The sequence below is a fragment of the Neomonachus schauinslandi genome, chromosome 4 (genome assembly GCF_002201575.2).
Source record: "Neomonachus schauinslandi chromosome 4, ASM220157v2, whole genome shotgun sequence".
In the NCBI taxonomy this organism is placed as follows: Eukaryota; Metazoa; Chordata; class Mammalia; order Carnivora; family Phocidae; genus Neomonachus; species Neomonachus schauinslandi.
In genome coordinates, this window is record NC_058406.1 from 127,261,794 (window position 1) to 127,281,444 (window position 19,651).

The 19,651-nt window shown below is 36.1% G+C and overlaps 1 protein-coding gene across 10 annotated transcripts in view; it reads right to left on the bottom strand.

Annotated features, from left to right (window-relative positions):
- Positions 1-1,425: 1,425 nt before the first annotated feature.
- EYA1 (EYA transcriptional coactivator and phosphatase 1) overlaps positions 1,426-19,651 on the bottom strand; it is a 170,646-nt gene continuing 152,420 nt past the window's right edge. For all 10 annotated transcript variants that reach the window (XM_021688169.1, XM_044914232.1, XM_044914230.1 and 7 more), the window contains 2 exons: positions 16,782-16,882; positions 1,426-1,506 (listed from right to left, as the gene is read on the bottom strand). In XM_021688169.1, the coding sequence (XP_021543844.1) occupies positions 1,426-1,506; positions 16,782-16,882 (182 nt within the window). The remainder of the gene's footprint in view (positions 1,507-16,781; positions 16,883-19,651) is intronic.

A 19,651-nucleotide genomic window follows, 5' to 3' on the forward strand; every position in this document is an offset into this window, starting at 1 on the left:
CAGGTGAAGAATAACCTTGGTGATGAGTATTGGGCCATGTCCACTGCCTGCAATGAACTTTCTAGGGAGGGTGGGGTTTAGGGAGAGGTGTGGAGGAAAACAACAATCAATCAAAAAGTTTTGCTGATTTCCAGGTATGTGGTAATGTCCTCCTTTATCTAAGCAAGAAAATGCAGACCCTACGATCTGAGCACACGAAAACTTTGCTAGTCTCCAATTCATGAACCATTTTATTAATAAAATATATCAATCATCTACATTCTTTCTGTGGGAAGAAGCATTTGCATAATCATTTTTTTTTCAAGTAGTTACATATAATACATTAGTGTTGAAAAAGTGAGGTTGTAAGAGGACTTTTTTTTTTTTTTCAAATTATTTAAGACACTGCTGTTTTGTTTTACCAAGGTCCTCCTAAGAGCTTTAAAAAACAAAACAAAACAAAAAACTGATGGGACAAATAATTTGGAAAACAAAATTCTATTAACATCCATGCTTTTGGTCTTGACATTATCTAAAAAACAAAACCAAACCCAACTCCATTATCTACATATTTATACCCAGTACTTCGATAAGGCACTGCACATGACTGTGTGCACACATGGCCTCATACTTCACTATCAAGGCATTGCTACCTTTCAATATCATTTTCTAAACAATATGTAAAAGAATCATCCATTATTACAAATTTACACCAAAAATTCTCTCTGTACATGATTGTCTCAGTGATGTACATATTACACGTTTAAATTAGACATACTTTAAACTACTTTGCAATGTGCTAAGATTCAAAGTACTTGCTGTGTCGTGAGGCAAAGGCCTTTAATCGCTTATTATGATGCTATTGTCTCCAATTAATTGATGTCAAAAAAGTCTGGTTGAGTGAATTGTAGGGTGCTGGAATCATACCTCAATTAAAGCTGTTTTTAAAAAGTCTGTTCATAAATAAGTAGACATGTACAGATTACCCTGGGTATGAGACACCAAAAAAAGTAAACTTTCTTTACAAGAAAATCCCCTCACTGGTATTCGGGAAACACATTTCAGTCTCTGTTGTGCAATCAAGTTTGCTGTACTGGAGAAGCTGTTTATGTCACATTGAAGATGCTAACAATGTAAGCGTCTGCAGGTCCTTTCTTCACAGGTTTGAACCATGTAGTGAACGTGGCAAAGACACATCACACTGTACTAGAACATTCTCATGGGTTATTTTCACTGGCTTCACAGTACTAGAGTCAACAGCTGTTCTGAAGAGATAGGTGTGGTCCTTCATTTACTGCAAGGGCAGAGGTGAAGACCCACAGCAGCTGTGCGTCCACATGTTGAAATCACTACGGTGGGTACTCCAGCGCTGACACAGGACTCAGGCTTGCTGGATTTGTTCCTGGTCACAGGGCAGTTGTGCGGTTCCAAAGTGCTATGTGGCTGTTACAGGTACTCCAGTTCCAAGGCATGATGGAGGGCCATGAGGTCCGAGTGACTGGAGATCCTCCAGAAGGGCATGGCGTGCTGTCAAAGGGGCAGACACACGGTGAGGACAGACCATGCTCCCAGCACAAAGCCTTAACCCTGCTTTTGAAATTCGCTCAACGCTCATCCCCTTTTCTCAGTATTGTGAGAACTGCCCGTGAAGATCTTAACATCACATCTGTTTAAAACAAAAATTCAAACTTAATCCTCCCCTAAGACTACTGGACTGCATTTTAAAACATAATCTGGAGTCTGTTTTTTTAAGAAAGTGATGGATATTTCTGAAGTTGTTCCGTACTGTGACTTGAATACCAATTCCAAACTTTACATAAGACACAATAGCTATGAATGAAACTTTGTAAAAAACGGTTGCCTTTCAAAGTATGGATCCAGTAGATGTATAATGCTAAAAGTTTAAGCAATTTTCCTTAGGTGGTGGTATTTTACATTTTTCAAAACTTAGTTTTACTCATGGAAGAAGCAGCTTTTTTTCATTTACTTCCATTAGGCATTCTTCACATTGACCTTAAAATGGCTTTACCATATGGGAAAATTTTAAATGACGCTCTAACATTTTTTCTGGTAGTAGTTTAAAAAAAAAAATCAATCTAAAAATCTAGTTTAAATGATGAGAATCTTTGTAAAACACCTGAATTAGCCAGAGATAAGAAAACCAGGAAAAGAAGAGAGATCACCTCATCCACGAAGGATGAAAACATGATTATAAACTGTTATTGCTCAAGGCTCTATAGTAAGTACTTATGCATCCGTAAAATCTTTTTTCAAATAAGGGAAAGGTAATCCTCGTTTTTCAGAAGACAACATACTACTTAGCCCATAGAAAAACAGCTTTTTAAAACAACAACAAAGAAATATTGTGAAGAGCTGACTATATTGTGCAATTATATGCTAAGGAATTACAAACAGGAGAATTTATAGAGAAATGCAAATTTCTAATCCCACTATCCAGATAACGTCCAGAAGCAAACAGTGGGATGTAAGAGTTTTGGGGGGGGGGGGGCTTATCTGTACCAAAAATTGGAAGCAAGGAACTATTTTGATGTAGATCACAGAACTGTCATATTCTGAGAATGCAAACTATTTAGTTATTAACAATGCCTTTGTCTCCAGTAATCTGCTAAAAGCATATACCACAGTCCAATATCAAATGTAGACCTTTCTGGACTCCCTATCTTTGTTATCTTTCAATAATAATAGTCCAGCGTGGAGTACTAGAAGATCTCTTTTCAAAGTTTTAGGATGATCTACTTGTCAACTTTTGACTAGAAAAACAGACTATACTACTTTGCATTCATTCAGTCCTTTTTTGCATCTGCAGAGATGGTGTAGTCTGTGGGTGAGAAGTAGAAATGTAAACAATCACGAGCTTTTACCTGTGTGTTATGAAAGAACTAGGAGGAGCCAGTTCCCTTCGCCTGGGAAGCTCCTGGTAAGAGGAGGTAATAGTTAAACTACGTCTGAAAGCATGACCATTCAGAAGAGCACTTGCAGGCTGTGTGTGTTAGGGGGAGGAGAATTCCATTGTTAGGGTACTGGCTGTATATGACAGAAAGCCACGTGGAGCAGGGCCCGCAGGGAGGTCATCAATAATAATAATAGCAGTAATTTATGGAGTATTTTTTCAGGCACTGTCCTAAGCACTATTCAAGCCTCTCTATAACCTCAGAGATAGATAGGTATTACCATCATGGTTTCACTGTTGAAAAAACTTGAGTTTTGGAGGAGAAGAGAGGTTTAAATAACATCTGGTAGGGAGTGAACCCTTGAATCACATCAGTTCGGGTCTGAACCTTAAGCCCAGACACTGTATGCCTCCTAACTGTTCTCAATGGCCTTTTAATCCAGCTCTACAAATTATCAGCACCATAGTATATAGCTTAACACACACACACACTCCCTGCCGTGTTGAGTGAGGGACATTGAAAAATTATAGATCAGATCTGAAAAATGTTTGCATTTATAATGTAGAAAGCTTTCCTTCTTTTTATGTTATTAGAATAAAAATCCATGTGTCCTGTAAAATATAAGTATTTTTCTATATCTTTTAGATATGCACACTCCTATTTGAAATCATGTATATATAGTATGTACCATTTAGCATCCTGCTCATTTTACTAAATTTCAAGTCCATTCTTTAAGGAAAATCATTCACTAGTTTAAAAGTTTTCAAGTATTCAACTATTATACAGCATTCTTGTATATTTAACCATCTACTAACTTCTATTTTAATATTCCTTTATTTCTAATTTGCCAGAGATTTGTTGCCCTTCCCCAAAACTGCTTCTCATGAACAACTGAATAAAGGGAGCTGTAGAATAGTTCTTTTGTTCTGTTATTTCAGGATGTAGCAGAGAATGCTTAAGGCTCTTCAGATAGCTATCCAGAAACTTTCAGGACAACTACCTTCATAAGTAAATATAAAAGTACTTGTAAGAAGTGGATGCTTTTTTTCAAAGTAAGTTCAGCCAAATTCTTGGCAGGTCGATTATCTGAAGTTAGATGTGTTTCCCATAGACGACAAAACACATTTGAGAGCCATTGGTGCACTCAGCAGTATGTATTGTAGAATGCAATGAATGGCAGAGAAGTTGGAAAGGGAACTGAAAAAAATCCAACTAATTCTTTGGTACATGGTTAAGATAAAAATTAGGGATTTAATTCCATAGTAAACAAAAATCATACAATGGTTATGTGTCTTTTCTTTCCAGGTGTAGGAGTTGATTCCAGCCCAGAGTACATGTAATATAAACTTTTTAAACTATTCTCAAAACAAATTATGGAAAGGTGAGGTTATTCACAAAAAGCCCTGGAGTTAACTAATAGCTTCTATCTTCCTGTACAGTATTATTAAGAACCACGTGATCAAGTAGCACCCTGAAACAGATTCACATGATGAAATATGCCTGTGGCATATTAGAGACCCAACTCATTATAATACAGTGATGATGGGGTCATTCATTTGAGCCAAAGTGCAAAAGGTTCTACATAATAACTGGCAAACCTTAGGTGTATATGAAAGGGAAGAGGTAGTCTCTGGGAACATTCCCACACAAGAACAACAACTCCATCCTCAGCACTATTTCGTAATATGATCTCTGTTATAATCAGCTCCATTCTTACAAAAATTATTGGGCTTCTACTTTAAGAAATGTCTGTTTAATATTAAGTGAGTCATTATAAGAAGACTGAATCTAGGGGAGAGGAAACTCATGTTCACAAATAATTAGAACTACTATTTTCCCTAATTCACCACATACTGATGCAAAGATTTTATGAATGTATAAGAGCTTCCCAGCACAATTGGGTGCAAAGAAAACAATTTTTTTTTCCACCTCAGTATCACCTGAAACAATTATTATATGACATCAGAGAGAGATGGTGGCAAAAGAAAAGCAGGTGCCAGGATGAGGAGAACTGGGTTATACTCTCAACTCTGACATTATATGATTTTGAATTATGACAGTTTTTCTGGAGTCCTAGTTTATTAAACCTACAAGCAACCTTCAAAAAACCTTCATTTTACAGATAAAGTCTATGACTTGAATATTGTAGTGACTGCAGATATATAAAATAATCTGCATGACCCATATATGCCCCCACTGACAACAACCAGCAGGCAAGAAAAGAGGCATTAGAATTGAAAAGGATGAAAACCTATTTGCAGATGACATGATTTTATATATAGAAAATCCTAAGACTCCACAGAAGTGTTAGCTAACCAACAAATTCAGTGAAGTTACAGGATACAAAATTAACATACAAAAATCAGTAGTCTTTCTCTGCACTAATGCCAAATGACTTGTTAAAAATAGCTACACTAAAAAACAAAAGACATTAATGAAAGAAACTAAATACATACACAAATGGAAAGGTATCCACGTTCATGAATTAGAAGAAACTAAATACATACACAAATGGAAAGGTATCCACGTTCATGAATTAGAAGAATTAATACTGCTTAAGTGTCCATGCTACCCAAAACCACCCATAGATTCAATGCAATCCCTACCAAGATTTCAGTGGCATTTTTTAGAGAAGTAGAAAAAACAAACGTAAAATTTACATGGAACTGCAAATAAATGGCCAAAACAATCCTGATTTCAATCCTGAATTCAAGGTACATTATAAAGCTATGGTAATAAAAACAGTATATTACTGGCCTAAAAACAGACACATAGATCAATGAAACATAATCAACCCCCCAGAAATAAACCACATATATATGGTCACATAATATTTGACAATGGAGCTAAGAACACTCAGTGGAGAAAAGGCAGCCTCTTCAATAAATGGTCCTGAGAAAATCGGCTACAAACACATAAATGAATGAAACTAGATCCCTATCTTAAATGTAAGACCAGAAATCAGAAAACTCCTAGAAGAAAACATAGGAAAAAAGCTCCTTGACATGGGTCTTGGCAATGATTTTTTTGGGGATATGACACCTAAAGCACAAGCAAAAAAACAAATGGACTGCATTGAAAATAAGCTTCTGCATAGCAAAAGAAATGATCAACAAAATGGAAAGATAGTCTAAAGAATGGGGAAAGATATTTGTAAACCATATACTGGATAAGGGATTAATATCCAAAATATATAATAAACTCATACAAATCAGTAGCAAAACAACTAATCTAATTAAAAATGGGCAGGGTACCTAAATAACGTTTTTCCAAAGAAGATATACTGACAGCCAAAAGGTACATGAAAAGATGCTCAACATCACTAATCTGGGAATTGCAAGCCCAAACCACAGTGAGAACTCACCACACACCTGTGAGAATAGCCATTATCAAAAGGACAAGCGGTAACATGCTGGTGGGGCTGTGGAGAAAAGGGAACCCTTGCGTATTGCTGGTGGGAATGTAAAAAATAGAACTACCCTATGATCCAGCAATTCCACTTCTGGGTATATATCCAAAGGAAACAAAGACATTGTTGAAGAGCTATCTGTACCCTTATGTTCATTACAGCATTATTCATAATAGCCAAGACACAGAGACAACCTGTGTCCACTGATGAATGAATGGATAAAAGACTTGTGGCATCTATAGATAATGGAATATTATTCAACCATAAAAAAGAAAATCTTACCATTTGCAACAAGATGGATAGATCTTACACCAAGTAAAGTAAGTTAGAGAAAGATAAATACTGTATGATTTTATCCCTTCTAGTTATACATAAAATCACTAACATAAAAACCGGGTTCATGGACACTCACATGTAATTTGGATTTTGCTGAAGAATATATTAATAAAATGTTAAAAATCACAAAAGGACATAACCTTTGGCTCAGATATTGTACTTCTAGGAATTTATCCCACAGATATACTTGCCCATGCATCAATCACATAAAGCCCACTCACTACAGAACTGATTGTAATAGTAAATATGGGAAACCACCTAAATGTTCAGCCCCAAGGGACTCACTGAAGTGTAGCACATCCAAATACTAGAATGTCAATGCTGCCATTTAAAAGAATTAGAGATACAGAACTCCATGTACTGATATGGAATGACTGCCAGGATATATTGTAAAAAAAAAAAAAAAAAAAAGGTACAGAAAAAGGTGTATAGTTATCATTTGTATAAAAAAAGAACATAGCTTTGCTTTCATATTATCTCTAGAAAATTTGCATATGGAGGTACAAATACTTCCCAAATTATAAATAAATATATCTTGGAAGATAGATTATTCTAAAAATTTATTAGACAGCATTGCTCTTTTATTATTTGCATATCTGCTCCTACTCTAGACAGCAGTGAATTAAGAACAAAGATGAAATACATTTCAAGACCTGTCATACATAAAGTACTAAGTGAAATAGCTTTAGAATAATAAAATTCACTGTACTTGGTGTTAGTAATCCCCACGTCTCAATCTATAAGCAAAAAAATTCATTAAAAATATTATTTTTTTTTTTTACAAAAGCAGCTCTCATTTTTCTCAAGCTTAGAATTGAGCATTAATCAGATTCTCCATTTCATCTTGGATTTCAGCAAATTTTGGAGTTCCCATTTAAAATGGACATTTTTTGAATTTGTCTAGTATAGATGGCAATGCAGGAAGACCCTGAACCCACCTCCTCCATGAACACACCAAATAGGCACTTATTTATTTAGTAATACGGGGTTTCCCTTGTATGTAACTAACTGCTTCTCTCTTGCTGCCTTTAAAAATTTCTCTTTAAACATTGCCATTTTAATTATGTTTCATGGTGTAGACCTCATTGGGACTCACAAAATAAAAAGATGTAAACTATGACAACATGTACATAAAACATGGAATTAAAAATGAAATTCTTTTAGAATGTGTTTGATTTTAACTGACCATCAATTTAATATAGGCTGCTATATACTTAGGATATTATATATAAACCTCATGTTAACCAAAAACCCAAAATCAATAATAGACACATAAGAAAGAAAGAGAAACAGAGCCAAATGTAGCATTAAAAAATCCATCAATCACAAGGAAAGAGAGCAAAAGAACATATGAACAGAAAAAATTACAAACACAACCAGAAATCAATGAAAAAAATGGCAGTAAGTACATACCTATCAATAATTACTTTAAATGATCTAAATGCTCCAATCAAAAGACACAGGGTGAAGGAATGGATAAAAAACAAGACCTAAGGACACACACAGGCTGAAAGTAAAGGGATGGAAAAAGATATTCCATGCAGATGGAAATAAAAAGCTGGGGTAGCAATACTTATATCAGACAAAGAAGGGCATTACATAGTCTTAAAGAGATCAATCCAACAAGCGGATATAATAATTTAAATATCTATGCATCCAACATTGGAGCACCTAAATACATAACACAACTATTAACAGACACAAAAGGGAAAAAAGGACAGTAATACAATAATAGTAGAGGGCTTTAACATCCCCCTTACATGAATGGATAGATCATCCAGACAGAAAATCAACAAGGAAACAGTGGCTCTGAATGACACATTAGACTCAATGGACTTAACGGATATTTACAGAACATTCCATCCAAAAACCATAGAATACATATTCGTTCAAGTGCACTTGATATGTTCTCCAGGATAGATCACAAGCTGGGCCACAAAACAAGTCTCAATAAATTTAAGAAGATCAAAATCATTTCAAAAGTATCATTGCAGACCACAATGGCATAACACTAAAATCAATTTAAAAAGAAGCTGGAAAAAACACGATGTGGAGGCTAATGGGTCAATAAAGAAATTAAAGAGGAAATAAAAAATACATACAGACCAGTGAAAATAAACACACAAAGGTCCAAAATCTTTAGGACTCAGTGAAAGCAGTTTCAAGAGGGAAATTTATAGTGATTCAGGCCTACCTCAAGAAACAAGGAAAATCTCAAATAAATAATCCAAACTTACACTTAAAGAAGTACAAAGCCCAGTGTGTAGATGGAAGGAAATAATAAAGGTCAAAGTGGAAATAATAAAATAGACTTAAAAAAAATAGAAAAGATCAATGAAACCAAGAGCTGGATCTTGGAAAAGTTAAACAAAATTGACAAACCTTTAGTCAGACACATCAAGAAAAAAAACGAAGACTCCGATAAATAAAATCAGAAATGAAAGAAGAGAATTAACAACCTACACCATAAATACAGTGTATTATTAGAGACTACTATGTAAAGTCATATGCCAACAAATTGGACAATGAAGAAGAAATGGATAAATTCCTAGAAATATATAATCTAAAAATGATCAGGAAGAAATAGAAAATCTGAACAGACCAATTACTAGTAATGAAATTGAATCAGTAATAAAAAATTTCCAACAAATAAATGTTCAGGACCAGATGGACTTATAGGTGAATTCTATTAAACATTTATTGTTCCAATTTTAGTTTATGTGCTGCTGAAGTGAGTAATCTATCAAACATTTAAAGAAGAGTTAATACGTATTCTTCTGAAAATACTCTCAGCAATAGAGAAGAAGAAAATCTTCCAAGTACTTTCTACAGGACCAGCATTACCCTGATACCAAAACCAGGCAAAGACACTATTTAAAAAAAAAAACAAAAACAAAACAAAAACAAAAAACTATAGGCCAATATCCCTGATGAACATAAATGTAAAAATCCTCAGTAAAAATTAGCAAATCACATTCAACAATACGTTAAAAGGATCTTTCACCATGATCAAGTATGATTTGTTCCGTGAATGCAAGGATGCTTCAATTTCTGGAAATCAAAGTGATACACCACATTAACAAAATCAAGGATGAAAATTATCTCAATTTGCAATCTCAATAGATGCAGAAAAAGCATTTGACAAAATTCAACATCCATTCATGATAAAAACTAAACAAAGTAGATTCAGAGGAATATACCTCCATATAACAAAGGCCATCTATGATAAACCCACAGCAAACATCACACTATATGGTAAAAGACTGGGAGCTTTTCTTCTAAAATCAGGAACAAGACAAGATATCCATTTTATCACTCTTATTCAATGTAGAATAATTAGAAAGAAAAGATAAATAAATAGAATAAAATAGAAGTCCTAGCTGCAGCAATGAGGTAAGAAATAAAAACCATCCAAATCGGTAAAGAGAAAGTAAACTGTCACTATTTGCAGATGACATGATACTCTACATAGAAAACCTTAAAGACGCATGAAAAAAAGTATTAGAACTCATAATGAAGTAGCAAAAAGAAATTAAAAACTATTGGGACCACACCAAATTAAAAAAACAATTTCATTTATAATTGTACCCAAAAGATAAAATACCTAGGAATAAACTGAATCAAGAAGATGAGTGAATTATACCTGCAAACTATAAAACACTGATGAAAGAAATTGAAGATGACACAAATGAAAAGATATTCCATGGTCATGGATTCAAAGAATTAATATTGTCAAAACTCCCACACTATCCCAAGCAGTCTACAGATTCAGTGCAATCAATAGTGAAATACCAATAGCATTTTTTCACAGAACTAGAACAAATGGTACTAAACTTTGTATGAAACCACAAAAGACCCTGACTAGCCAAAGCAGTCTTGAGAAAGAACAAACCTGGAGGTATTGCAATCTTAGATTTCAAGGTATACTATAAAGCTGTAGTTATCAAAATAGTATGGTGCTGGCACAAAAACAAACACATAGATAAATGGGATGAAATAGCCCAGAAATAAACCCATACGTATATGGTCAATTAATCTGCAACAAAGGAGTCAAGAATATACAGTAGGGAAATGGCAGTCTCTTCAATAAACGGTGCTGGGGAAATTGGACCATTACCATGGTCCAATTGGACCGTGTAAAAGAATAAAACTAGACCACTTTCTTATACCATACACAAAAATAAACTCAAAATGGATGAACGACTTGAATGTGAGGCCTGAAACCATCACAGTCCTGGAAGAAAACATAGGTAGTAATCTCTCTGACATCAGCCTTAGCAACATTTTGCTAGATGATGTCTCCTCAGGCAAGGGAAACAAAAGCAAAAACTATTGGGACCACACCAAAATAAAAAGCTTTTTGCATAGTAAAGGGACCCATCGACAAAATGAAAAGGGAACCAACTGAATGGGAGAAGATATTTGCAAATGATATATCTGATAAGGAGTTGATATCCAAAATATATAAAGACCTTATATAAGCCAACACCCGAAAAACAAATTTGTTATTTATTCAGAGGATCTGAATATACATTTTTCCAAAGAAGACCTACAGATGACAATTAAGACACATCAAAAGATGCTCAGCACATCACTAATCATCAGGGAAATGCAAATGAAAACCACAATGATCTATTACCTTGTAACAATTAGAATGGCTAGTATCAAAAAGACAAGAAATAAGTGTTGGCAAGAATGTAGAGAAAAAGAAACCCTCATGCACTGTTGGTGGGAATGTAAATTTCTGCAATCACTGTGGAAAACCGTATGGAGGTTCCTCAAAAAAAAATGAAAAATACAAAATATATGATCCAGTAATTCCACTACTATTTACCCAAAGAAAACAAAAACACTAATTCAAAAAGATATGATGCATCCTCATGTTTATTGCAGCATTATTTCCAATAGCCAGGATATGGAAGCAACCTCAGTGTCCACTGATAGATGAATGGATTAAGAAGATATGGTGTATATAGTAAGGAATATTACTCAGCCACAAACAAAGTGAGATCTTACCGTTGTGGCAACATGGATAGATCTAGAGGGTATTATGCTAAGTGCAGTAAGTCAGAGAAAGACAAATGCCATATGATTTCTCTTACGTGTGGAATCTAAAAAACAAAACCTATAAATGAACAAACAAAAAAGCTGAAACAGCCCCATAAATTCAGAGAATATACTGGTGGTTGCCAGAGGTGACAAGGGTGGGGGTGGGGATGGGCAGAATAGATGAAGCAGAGTGGGAGGTACTGGCTTCCAGTTATGGAATGAATAAGTCATGGTGATCAAAGGTACAGCAAGGGAATATAATCAATGGTATTTCATTTTATTTTATTTTATTTTTTTTTTAAAGATTTTATTTATTTATTTGAGACAGAGAGAATGAGAGACATAGAGCACATGAGAGGGGGGAGGGTCAGAGGGAGAAGCAGGCTCCCCGCTGAGCAGGGAGCCCGATGCGGGACTCGATCCCGGGACTCCAGGATCATGACCTGAGCCGAAGGCAGTCGCTTAACCAACTGAGCCACCCAGGCGCCCTCAATGGTATTTTAATAGCATTGTATGGTGACAGATGGTAGCTACCCTTGTAAGGAGCACACTATATTGTATAGAGTTGTGGAATAACTGTGCTATACATCTGAACCTAATGTAACAGTGTGTGTCAGCTATACTTAAAAAAAAATGAATGAATGAATGAAATGGACATTTATTGATGAAACCTTTGCCATTATGCAGAATAATAGATACCTGCCATTTTCTCCCTGGTGTTCACAAGCAATTTATTTTAAGTATTTCTCTGAAAAGTAAATAAAGTAAGTTTAGTTGAGTTGTGGAGTTCTAAAACAAGGCCACTTTTACTCTAGAATCAAAAACTGCTGTTGGTATGCAGAAGACTTACATTTTGACTTTTTAAAAATCATACATATGCCTATCATTGTCACACAAAATACGTTGTATTAGGGAAACATGGAATCCTATGATAAAAAAGGAAGCCTGGCAGATCTTGACAACAAAAGATCCAGGTCAGAGAAAGTTATCCATAGGTAGATGGCTCCTCTCACATTCTCTGCAGTCTCTCTAGGAACAAAGAGGTGCTTGCAGAGAGCTCTTTTATGTGATCTTTTTGGAAGAAAGCTGTTCTTTTAAATAAACAAAGGTATTTTCAACTTCTTCTCTTTGATGGGGTGTGTTTTAATGATATAGAATTAGATAAAATTACTGAAAGCCCTGGGACTATATTGGCAAAGAGAACAAAGATGACAGAACAGACTTCGATTGACCATAACGAAACAGGCGACTGGCAGAATACTTACTGGTTTCATTTCTGAGCTTGAAAAAAGTAACTACCTCAAGCAAAAGAACATTATTTAGAGAGATGAAAGACATCTCTACAGGGAAAAAGAAAGAATGTTCTATTAGATTTTTAAAAGGACTTAGGAAACTAGGAGAGACAAGCTAAATGGCTAAAACTGATTTAGAAGAACTGCAAAATGTTTTGATTTTGCAAAACATTTTAGTGCTCAAACTTGCAGAACTTGACTGGTTCACTATTTTATTTAATAATCTAAAATGCTCACAAGCTATAATATCAGAATCGATGATTTATTTTTAAAATTTTAATCATGAATGTAAATTTAGGAGAAAGAGAACACTTAAGCAGTTCTATCTCTCTCCCAAAAGGAAAGAAGCAAATATTGCACACTTTATTCTAATAATTTAAAAAATAAGCATGAAAATTCTTTTTAAATCAAATCATATTTAGGATATGTAAATCAAGTTTATAATTTAAAGGAACTTTGTGCTCCATCTTACGGATATAATTAGCTTCAAATCCTAGTTTGGCTACTTCCAAGTTATGTGATCTTGGCCAAATTATTCACCTTCCTGAACCTTGGTTTTCTCATATATAAAGTGGGTCGAAGGACTCATTCCTCATAAATTCCTGAGGATTTAATGAGATAATGGGTAGAAAGTGCCTAAAAGAAAGTGTGGGACACGATAAGGGCTTTATAATTGATAGCAATATTTTTTTCTCACCATTATGATTATTAATCCTTTGACAGCATGGATAACCATCTCTTAATTTATTTCTTTAGCTTGAATTTTATATATAGTTTTTAAAATGGGATATTGCTGAATAGTATTCTTTTTCCCCTAAATTAAGCATTTTCCCTAAGTTAAATATTCTCTATTTCTGTGCAGAAGTCCACTTAGAAAAACTCCTCTATTGTGAATTATTAGATCCCTGTTACTTAACTCATGCACAAAATACTGCTATTTAAATACTAGCTAACCTAATAAGGTTAGACAGAATATAAGAAAGGAATGGTCAATTCGTCACTGTGGATGATAGATTGATGACATCTGAGTTTTCTGTGAGATTATCAGGAATCTGAACCTTCTCAAAAATCCGTATGTTGTACATACACAATAAACAGTCTTATAACTCCTGGTCACAATTTTGTCAGAGTTCCCACACTGTTAAGTCTCAAGGTGCAAAGAGATTGTTTGTAACACATACTATTGGACCCTTACCATATATACTCATCCCACAACATCAAACCAGAGAGCTGAAGCTAAGAATACTCATTCACAGTCAAAAAAATCCAAACAGGATGTTCTTCATAGGCAGCTGCCTAATTCTTTTTGGCACAGGTGTGTTTGTCCCAAATAAAAAGAGTAACACATCCAAAGCTAAACAGTGGAAACAGTTTTCACTGTTCTGCAGAGACAGCAAAAACTCTTAGCCCCAGTACCACTTCCAGTTCTAATATCAAACCAAGAACTCCTTTACCTTTTCCATGTTATGTTCACCCATGATGAACATCTAAGAAACCTGCTACTCTGAAAGGTTTAGGAAGCAACTTACCCACACAGAAGCCTTGCTAGGGCCCAAAGGATTCCTTGCATTTTAAGTCATCACTTTCATAAGCATCCTTCTGCCTACCACAAGCTAGAAAGTCACATTTTGGCAACCTTCTGAAGCTAAACTTTTTGGTGACTACTAGAGGGAGGACAATTAGCCACGTGGGCAGATTGGCATCTTTGGCCCTGGGCTGCAGGGGCATGAGATGTGGCTCTTCATTTCTATGCTGCTGAAAATGTGCACGTCTACCCCGCTAGCCACTGGGAGGTCCTGTCTAGGAATGGCATGGAGGATTCCAGAGGCTTTTCCCAGGAAGAAGACTTGAGTCTGGATTCCCATCAAACATCCTCTTTCACTCTCTGGGGTTGAGTTTTGGGTATTCTAATTTAGTCTGGGAAAAATTTCATTTTATGAAAACAGCCCAAAGGGATGACAGATGTACCTAATGATCATGGTGGTTGCCCACTGGTAAAGTTGGAATGTCAGAACTAGTGGTTATACAGCAAATGCAGCTTTGCATCAGCCTCTACTAGATCTGAAGTGTGTGTGGGTTTCCATCTGCACCGATCCCACTTGGGGAAGCATGTAATCCTGGTACATTGTGTATCAATGGGTATAAGTGAAATAATCTATTATTTATAAAATTAGGGTCTGTTTCTCTGCTTTTATTAGAATTCAGAGGCACTGAAGGTGAATTAAATCATCTTTAGGCTCTCTTAAGAAGGCTGGCCACGTGTCGTGCTGAATGCTGCATCTATGTTCTGGTGACTTTATGGGTCACTTCTGTTATGTACTGGAATACTCCAGAAGAGCTGAGTTGTTAGATCCTTCGTGGAAATATACAGTGATTTCTATGAGTCAGTGTGTGGGGAAAGGAAGGGAAAATAATTCTATTGGGTAACCTCATAAAATACTTAATGCTCTTCAATTTAAAAAATATTTAGAGAGTATGACTGCATCAAGATTTAGGGAGTTATAAAAAAAAAAACTGAAAACAAAGTCTCAAACAACAAACTAAGCAAAATAAGATCCCTACCTCTTGAGCTCACCTTTTATCGCTGAAACAGGCATATCTACAAATAATAACAATGCTATCATTTGTTGCACACTTTATATGTACCAGGCTCTGTGTTATGAGTTTTACATCTTAACTAAATCTAATCCTTAAAATATCCCAATGAGCTCGATGCTGTTATTATTGCCATTTATAGATAAGGAACGAGAAAGAGGAGGGATACATAACTTGTTCAAAGTCACAGAACTGGTTAGCAGTGGAGCTGTAATTCAAACCCAGGCTCTCAGCTCAAACATCCAAGCTATTTACAACTTCTCCAATTAAAGTGTGAGTGAGCACTACTGTAATTAAGCTCTTACAAATAAGGGGAATAGAAAAGGTGGAACAGGCACTGGATTTTGAAAAATGAGTAAGACAGGGACAGTAGGGCATTGGGGAAAAGAACATTCCAAGCAGAGGCGACAGCAGGGAGAAAGTGCTGGGCATGGCCGAAGGGACTACAATGCCAAGTGCTGGGGTGAGAAAGATTGTCCAGGTAGGCTGTGTCTAGACTGAAGACCCTGAGTGGTCCCCAAGTGAAGAAAGTGGTCCCCTTCTCCTCCTCTTTTGAAATGCAATGGAATACACTTAATTAGCAAGGTTTTGCTGAGGGAAATGGCAGAATGACACTCGCAGGGATGCAGAAGAAAAAAAAGCTGTATGGTGGGCAACCTGGGAGTCAAGGGACTCAGGGCTGGCTCCAACCCTTTCCTCTTTTCCGAGTGTCCCAGGGGAGGTGAGGTGTTGACCTCGGGATACAAATGAGACACCATAGGGCAGCAAAGAGTGTGGCAGACCAGCTCCGACCAACTGGTAGAGTCTTTCTGAAGTGATGTTTAGAAGGTTCTCAGGCTGAATTCAGGCTCAGGTAGGTTTTAATCACTTGGCAATCTCTGCCATGGGGCAGAATGGGACATGCTCACATGAGCACAGCAAATGTGTTATCTCTGTTCTGGATGACGGCTACAGCACGAAACCTTCCTTTCTGCTTAAAAGTCTACGTTCTGCAAAGACCAACCATCCACGACCTTTGAGTTTGTGTAGGGCACTCTTCAAAAAGACCATATTTATTTAATTCTACTCTGTCCTTTTTCATTGCTTACAGTTCTGAACACATTTGTGATTTGTTTCAGAGAAATGGAACTTGTTTAAATGATCCAGCTATGAACATTTTGAAGACTAAAAAATTAAATGGCATGAGATGCACCATCAAGGAACACTGACCTTTTTTGCTCCTTGCTCTTCTTCCACGCCATCTCCTATAACGACATAGACCACTTTTCTTCCAAACCTTTGAATTATCCTCTCAAAACAGCTTTCCTTTCCTAATACATAAAAGTAAATTATAAAAAGTGTAAAGTTTGAGTAACTCAGTGCTACAGTGCTTGAACATTTTATACAAAATACTTCCTTTATGCTTCTGATTCAACTCTATCTACTTGTACAAACTGAAGAATAGTGCTTTTAGACGCCATTTGGGTAGAATCTGAAACAGCACAGTAAATTACAAATTGTAAATTATCCATGTAGTGACTTGTCCCTTGGAAATTGTCAATTTTATTTATTTTTTAAAAGATTATTTATTTATGTGAGGGAGAGAGAGAGTGAGCGCGCACGCGCGGGGTCGGGGGGCAGGGGAAGCAGCAGACTCCCTGCTGAGCAGGAAGCCTGATTCGGGGCTCCATCCCAGGACCCTGGGATCATGACCTAAGCTGAAAGCAGATGCTTAACTGACTGAGCCACCGGGAAATTGTCAATTTTAGTATTCTTTTCCCAAGGGCTCATTTATTAAAAAGTAGGATCTAGTCAGTCATAGTAGAGCATTTGGGAAAAAATAGTTTTGCAGCAGTCCTTTTTTTCCTAGCAGCTAAGACTTAGTGAAGGCATCTGATTCTGGCAACATATTTGAACTTGATTTAAAAAATGTTTCACAATATACCAAACTTCGAAAATAATATCTGATCCCAAGTCTATTGAGAAGGATAAAAAAAAAAAAACAAACTGACAGGTTTTGTTATAGCAGGAGAAATCAAACAGTGGAATCTGTTTATTTATTTATTTTTTTAAAATTTTATTTATTTATTTGACAGAGAGAGACACAGTGAGAGAGGGAACACAAACAGGGGAAGTGAGAGAGGGAGAAGCAGGCTTCCCGCTGAGCAGGGAGCCCGATGCGGGGCTCGATCCCAGGACCCTGGGACCACGACCTGAGCCGAAGGCAGACGCTTAACGACTGAGCCACCCAGGCGCCCCTGGAATCTGTTTATTGCTTTGTTTTCCAGTTGGGATTCTATTTGAATGAAAGACCCCCCGCCAAACCTAATGTGTTTACTTGAAATGTTCTGGTAAAGCTGTTTCTGAAATAAATGTCAGGTAATTTGGGGCACTACAGAGAGATCACGCCTGCCATACCCAGGCATCTAATGTCCAATAAAGCACTTTCCTAGAGGAAAAGCGGGATAAAGGTAACAGAATACCTTTATCTATCTATTATCTTTCCCATGTCAAGAGTTGGTTTGGGCTCTCAGGAGGCACATCCCTGCAGTTAATGCAGCCATTGTTGCTCCTTTAGAGAAGAAACTGCTGTTCCAAGTCCCCCACTGCCAACAGGGTCATTTTAATGGACAATGGGACAGTTTATAGTTTTCAAATGTAAATGGCTGAGCGGCCCGCATCTCTTTCAAATAAGGATCAGATATACTCACGAACAAATTGCTTGTTTGCTTAAACAAATGTCTGCTTTATATTTGTATTTTGCACTAAAATCTCTGGTTTGCATCTGACAGAACAAAATCGGGCCAGCCTTATTCAAAGGATGTAATTTCAATGCTTCTTCAGTTGCCCACTAAACTGTGAAATATTAAATCACTTTAAGAAACAAATACAAAGTGTAGTTTTCACTGCAAAAATATACAATCAAAAACTTAGATGTCATGAAACTTTTCCTCCTTAGAGGGAAATGTTTATGTGTTTTTGCCAAGCTTCCCTTTCATGGGAAAAGGAAGGTAAACTCAATGTTATTTACAGGTGAGGCTGTGGTAGACAAAAAAATTTCTCGCCTGTATACTATCTCCTAAGGCTTCACTGTGAAGTCTGGGTCACATAGATGTCTTCCATAATAAAGACTGAGAAACTGAAGCTGACTTTTAGAAGTTAATTAGAGGACCTACATGGAATTTTCATTTTGATGAATCCATTTTATCTGGAAGAACATCACAGCCCCGCTAAACGAGATACTAATCATCTCCTTCAATGACTGCCACTTGCCTATAAGGAAAATTCCTGGATTTTCTGCATTGACCCCCAAATTATATCTCATTTGATTGCAAAACTAGCAAAACTAGAGGAGTTTCAATAGCTACTTCTTTTTATTTTTTGTTTTTTTAGAGAGAGAGAATACATGCATGAGAGGAGGGAGGGGCCAAGGGAGAAGGAGAGAGAATCTTAAGCAGGCTCATGCCCAGCCCAGAGCCCAATATGGGGCTTGATTCCAGAACCCTGAGATCATGACCTGAGACAAAATTGACTCGGACACTTAACCAACTGAGCCACCTAGGCTCCCCATTTACTTTTCTTATTAAAAATACCATAGAAAAGTGGTTCTACCTCTGGTTTTGAGATAATTCCTACCACTTTTTAAAATCATTTTTAATTCTGTTTTGATAAAAATTAAAGTTCAGTATCACAAACAAAATGCCCATTAAAAATACCTAATATACACTTGTTATAATTTTCTATTATCCTAATATTTTCAAATTATTTAAACTATTCAGGATTAAAGTTCAATGCGCATGACATGTAATAAATACACTACTTGTTCTTTCCTTCTGGGGAGTTAAGCACTATCCTTTCTATTCTATAAACTTCTTTGGCAATTGTTCTTTCATGTGCTGATAAATGTTTACTATGGACTCCTGTTTACAAAACACAGCATGATTCCTCTTTATTGTTATGGATAGCATAAATATCTGACTTAATGTAAACAGTTATTTTTATGGATATGATAACATAAAAAAATCTGGTTATATTGGGCTACCAGGAATTCTATTTGGTACATTCCCTTTTTTTAAAAAAGATTTTATTTATTTATTTGA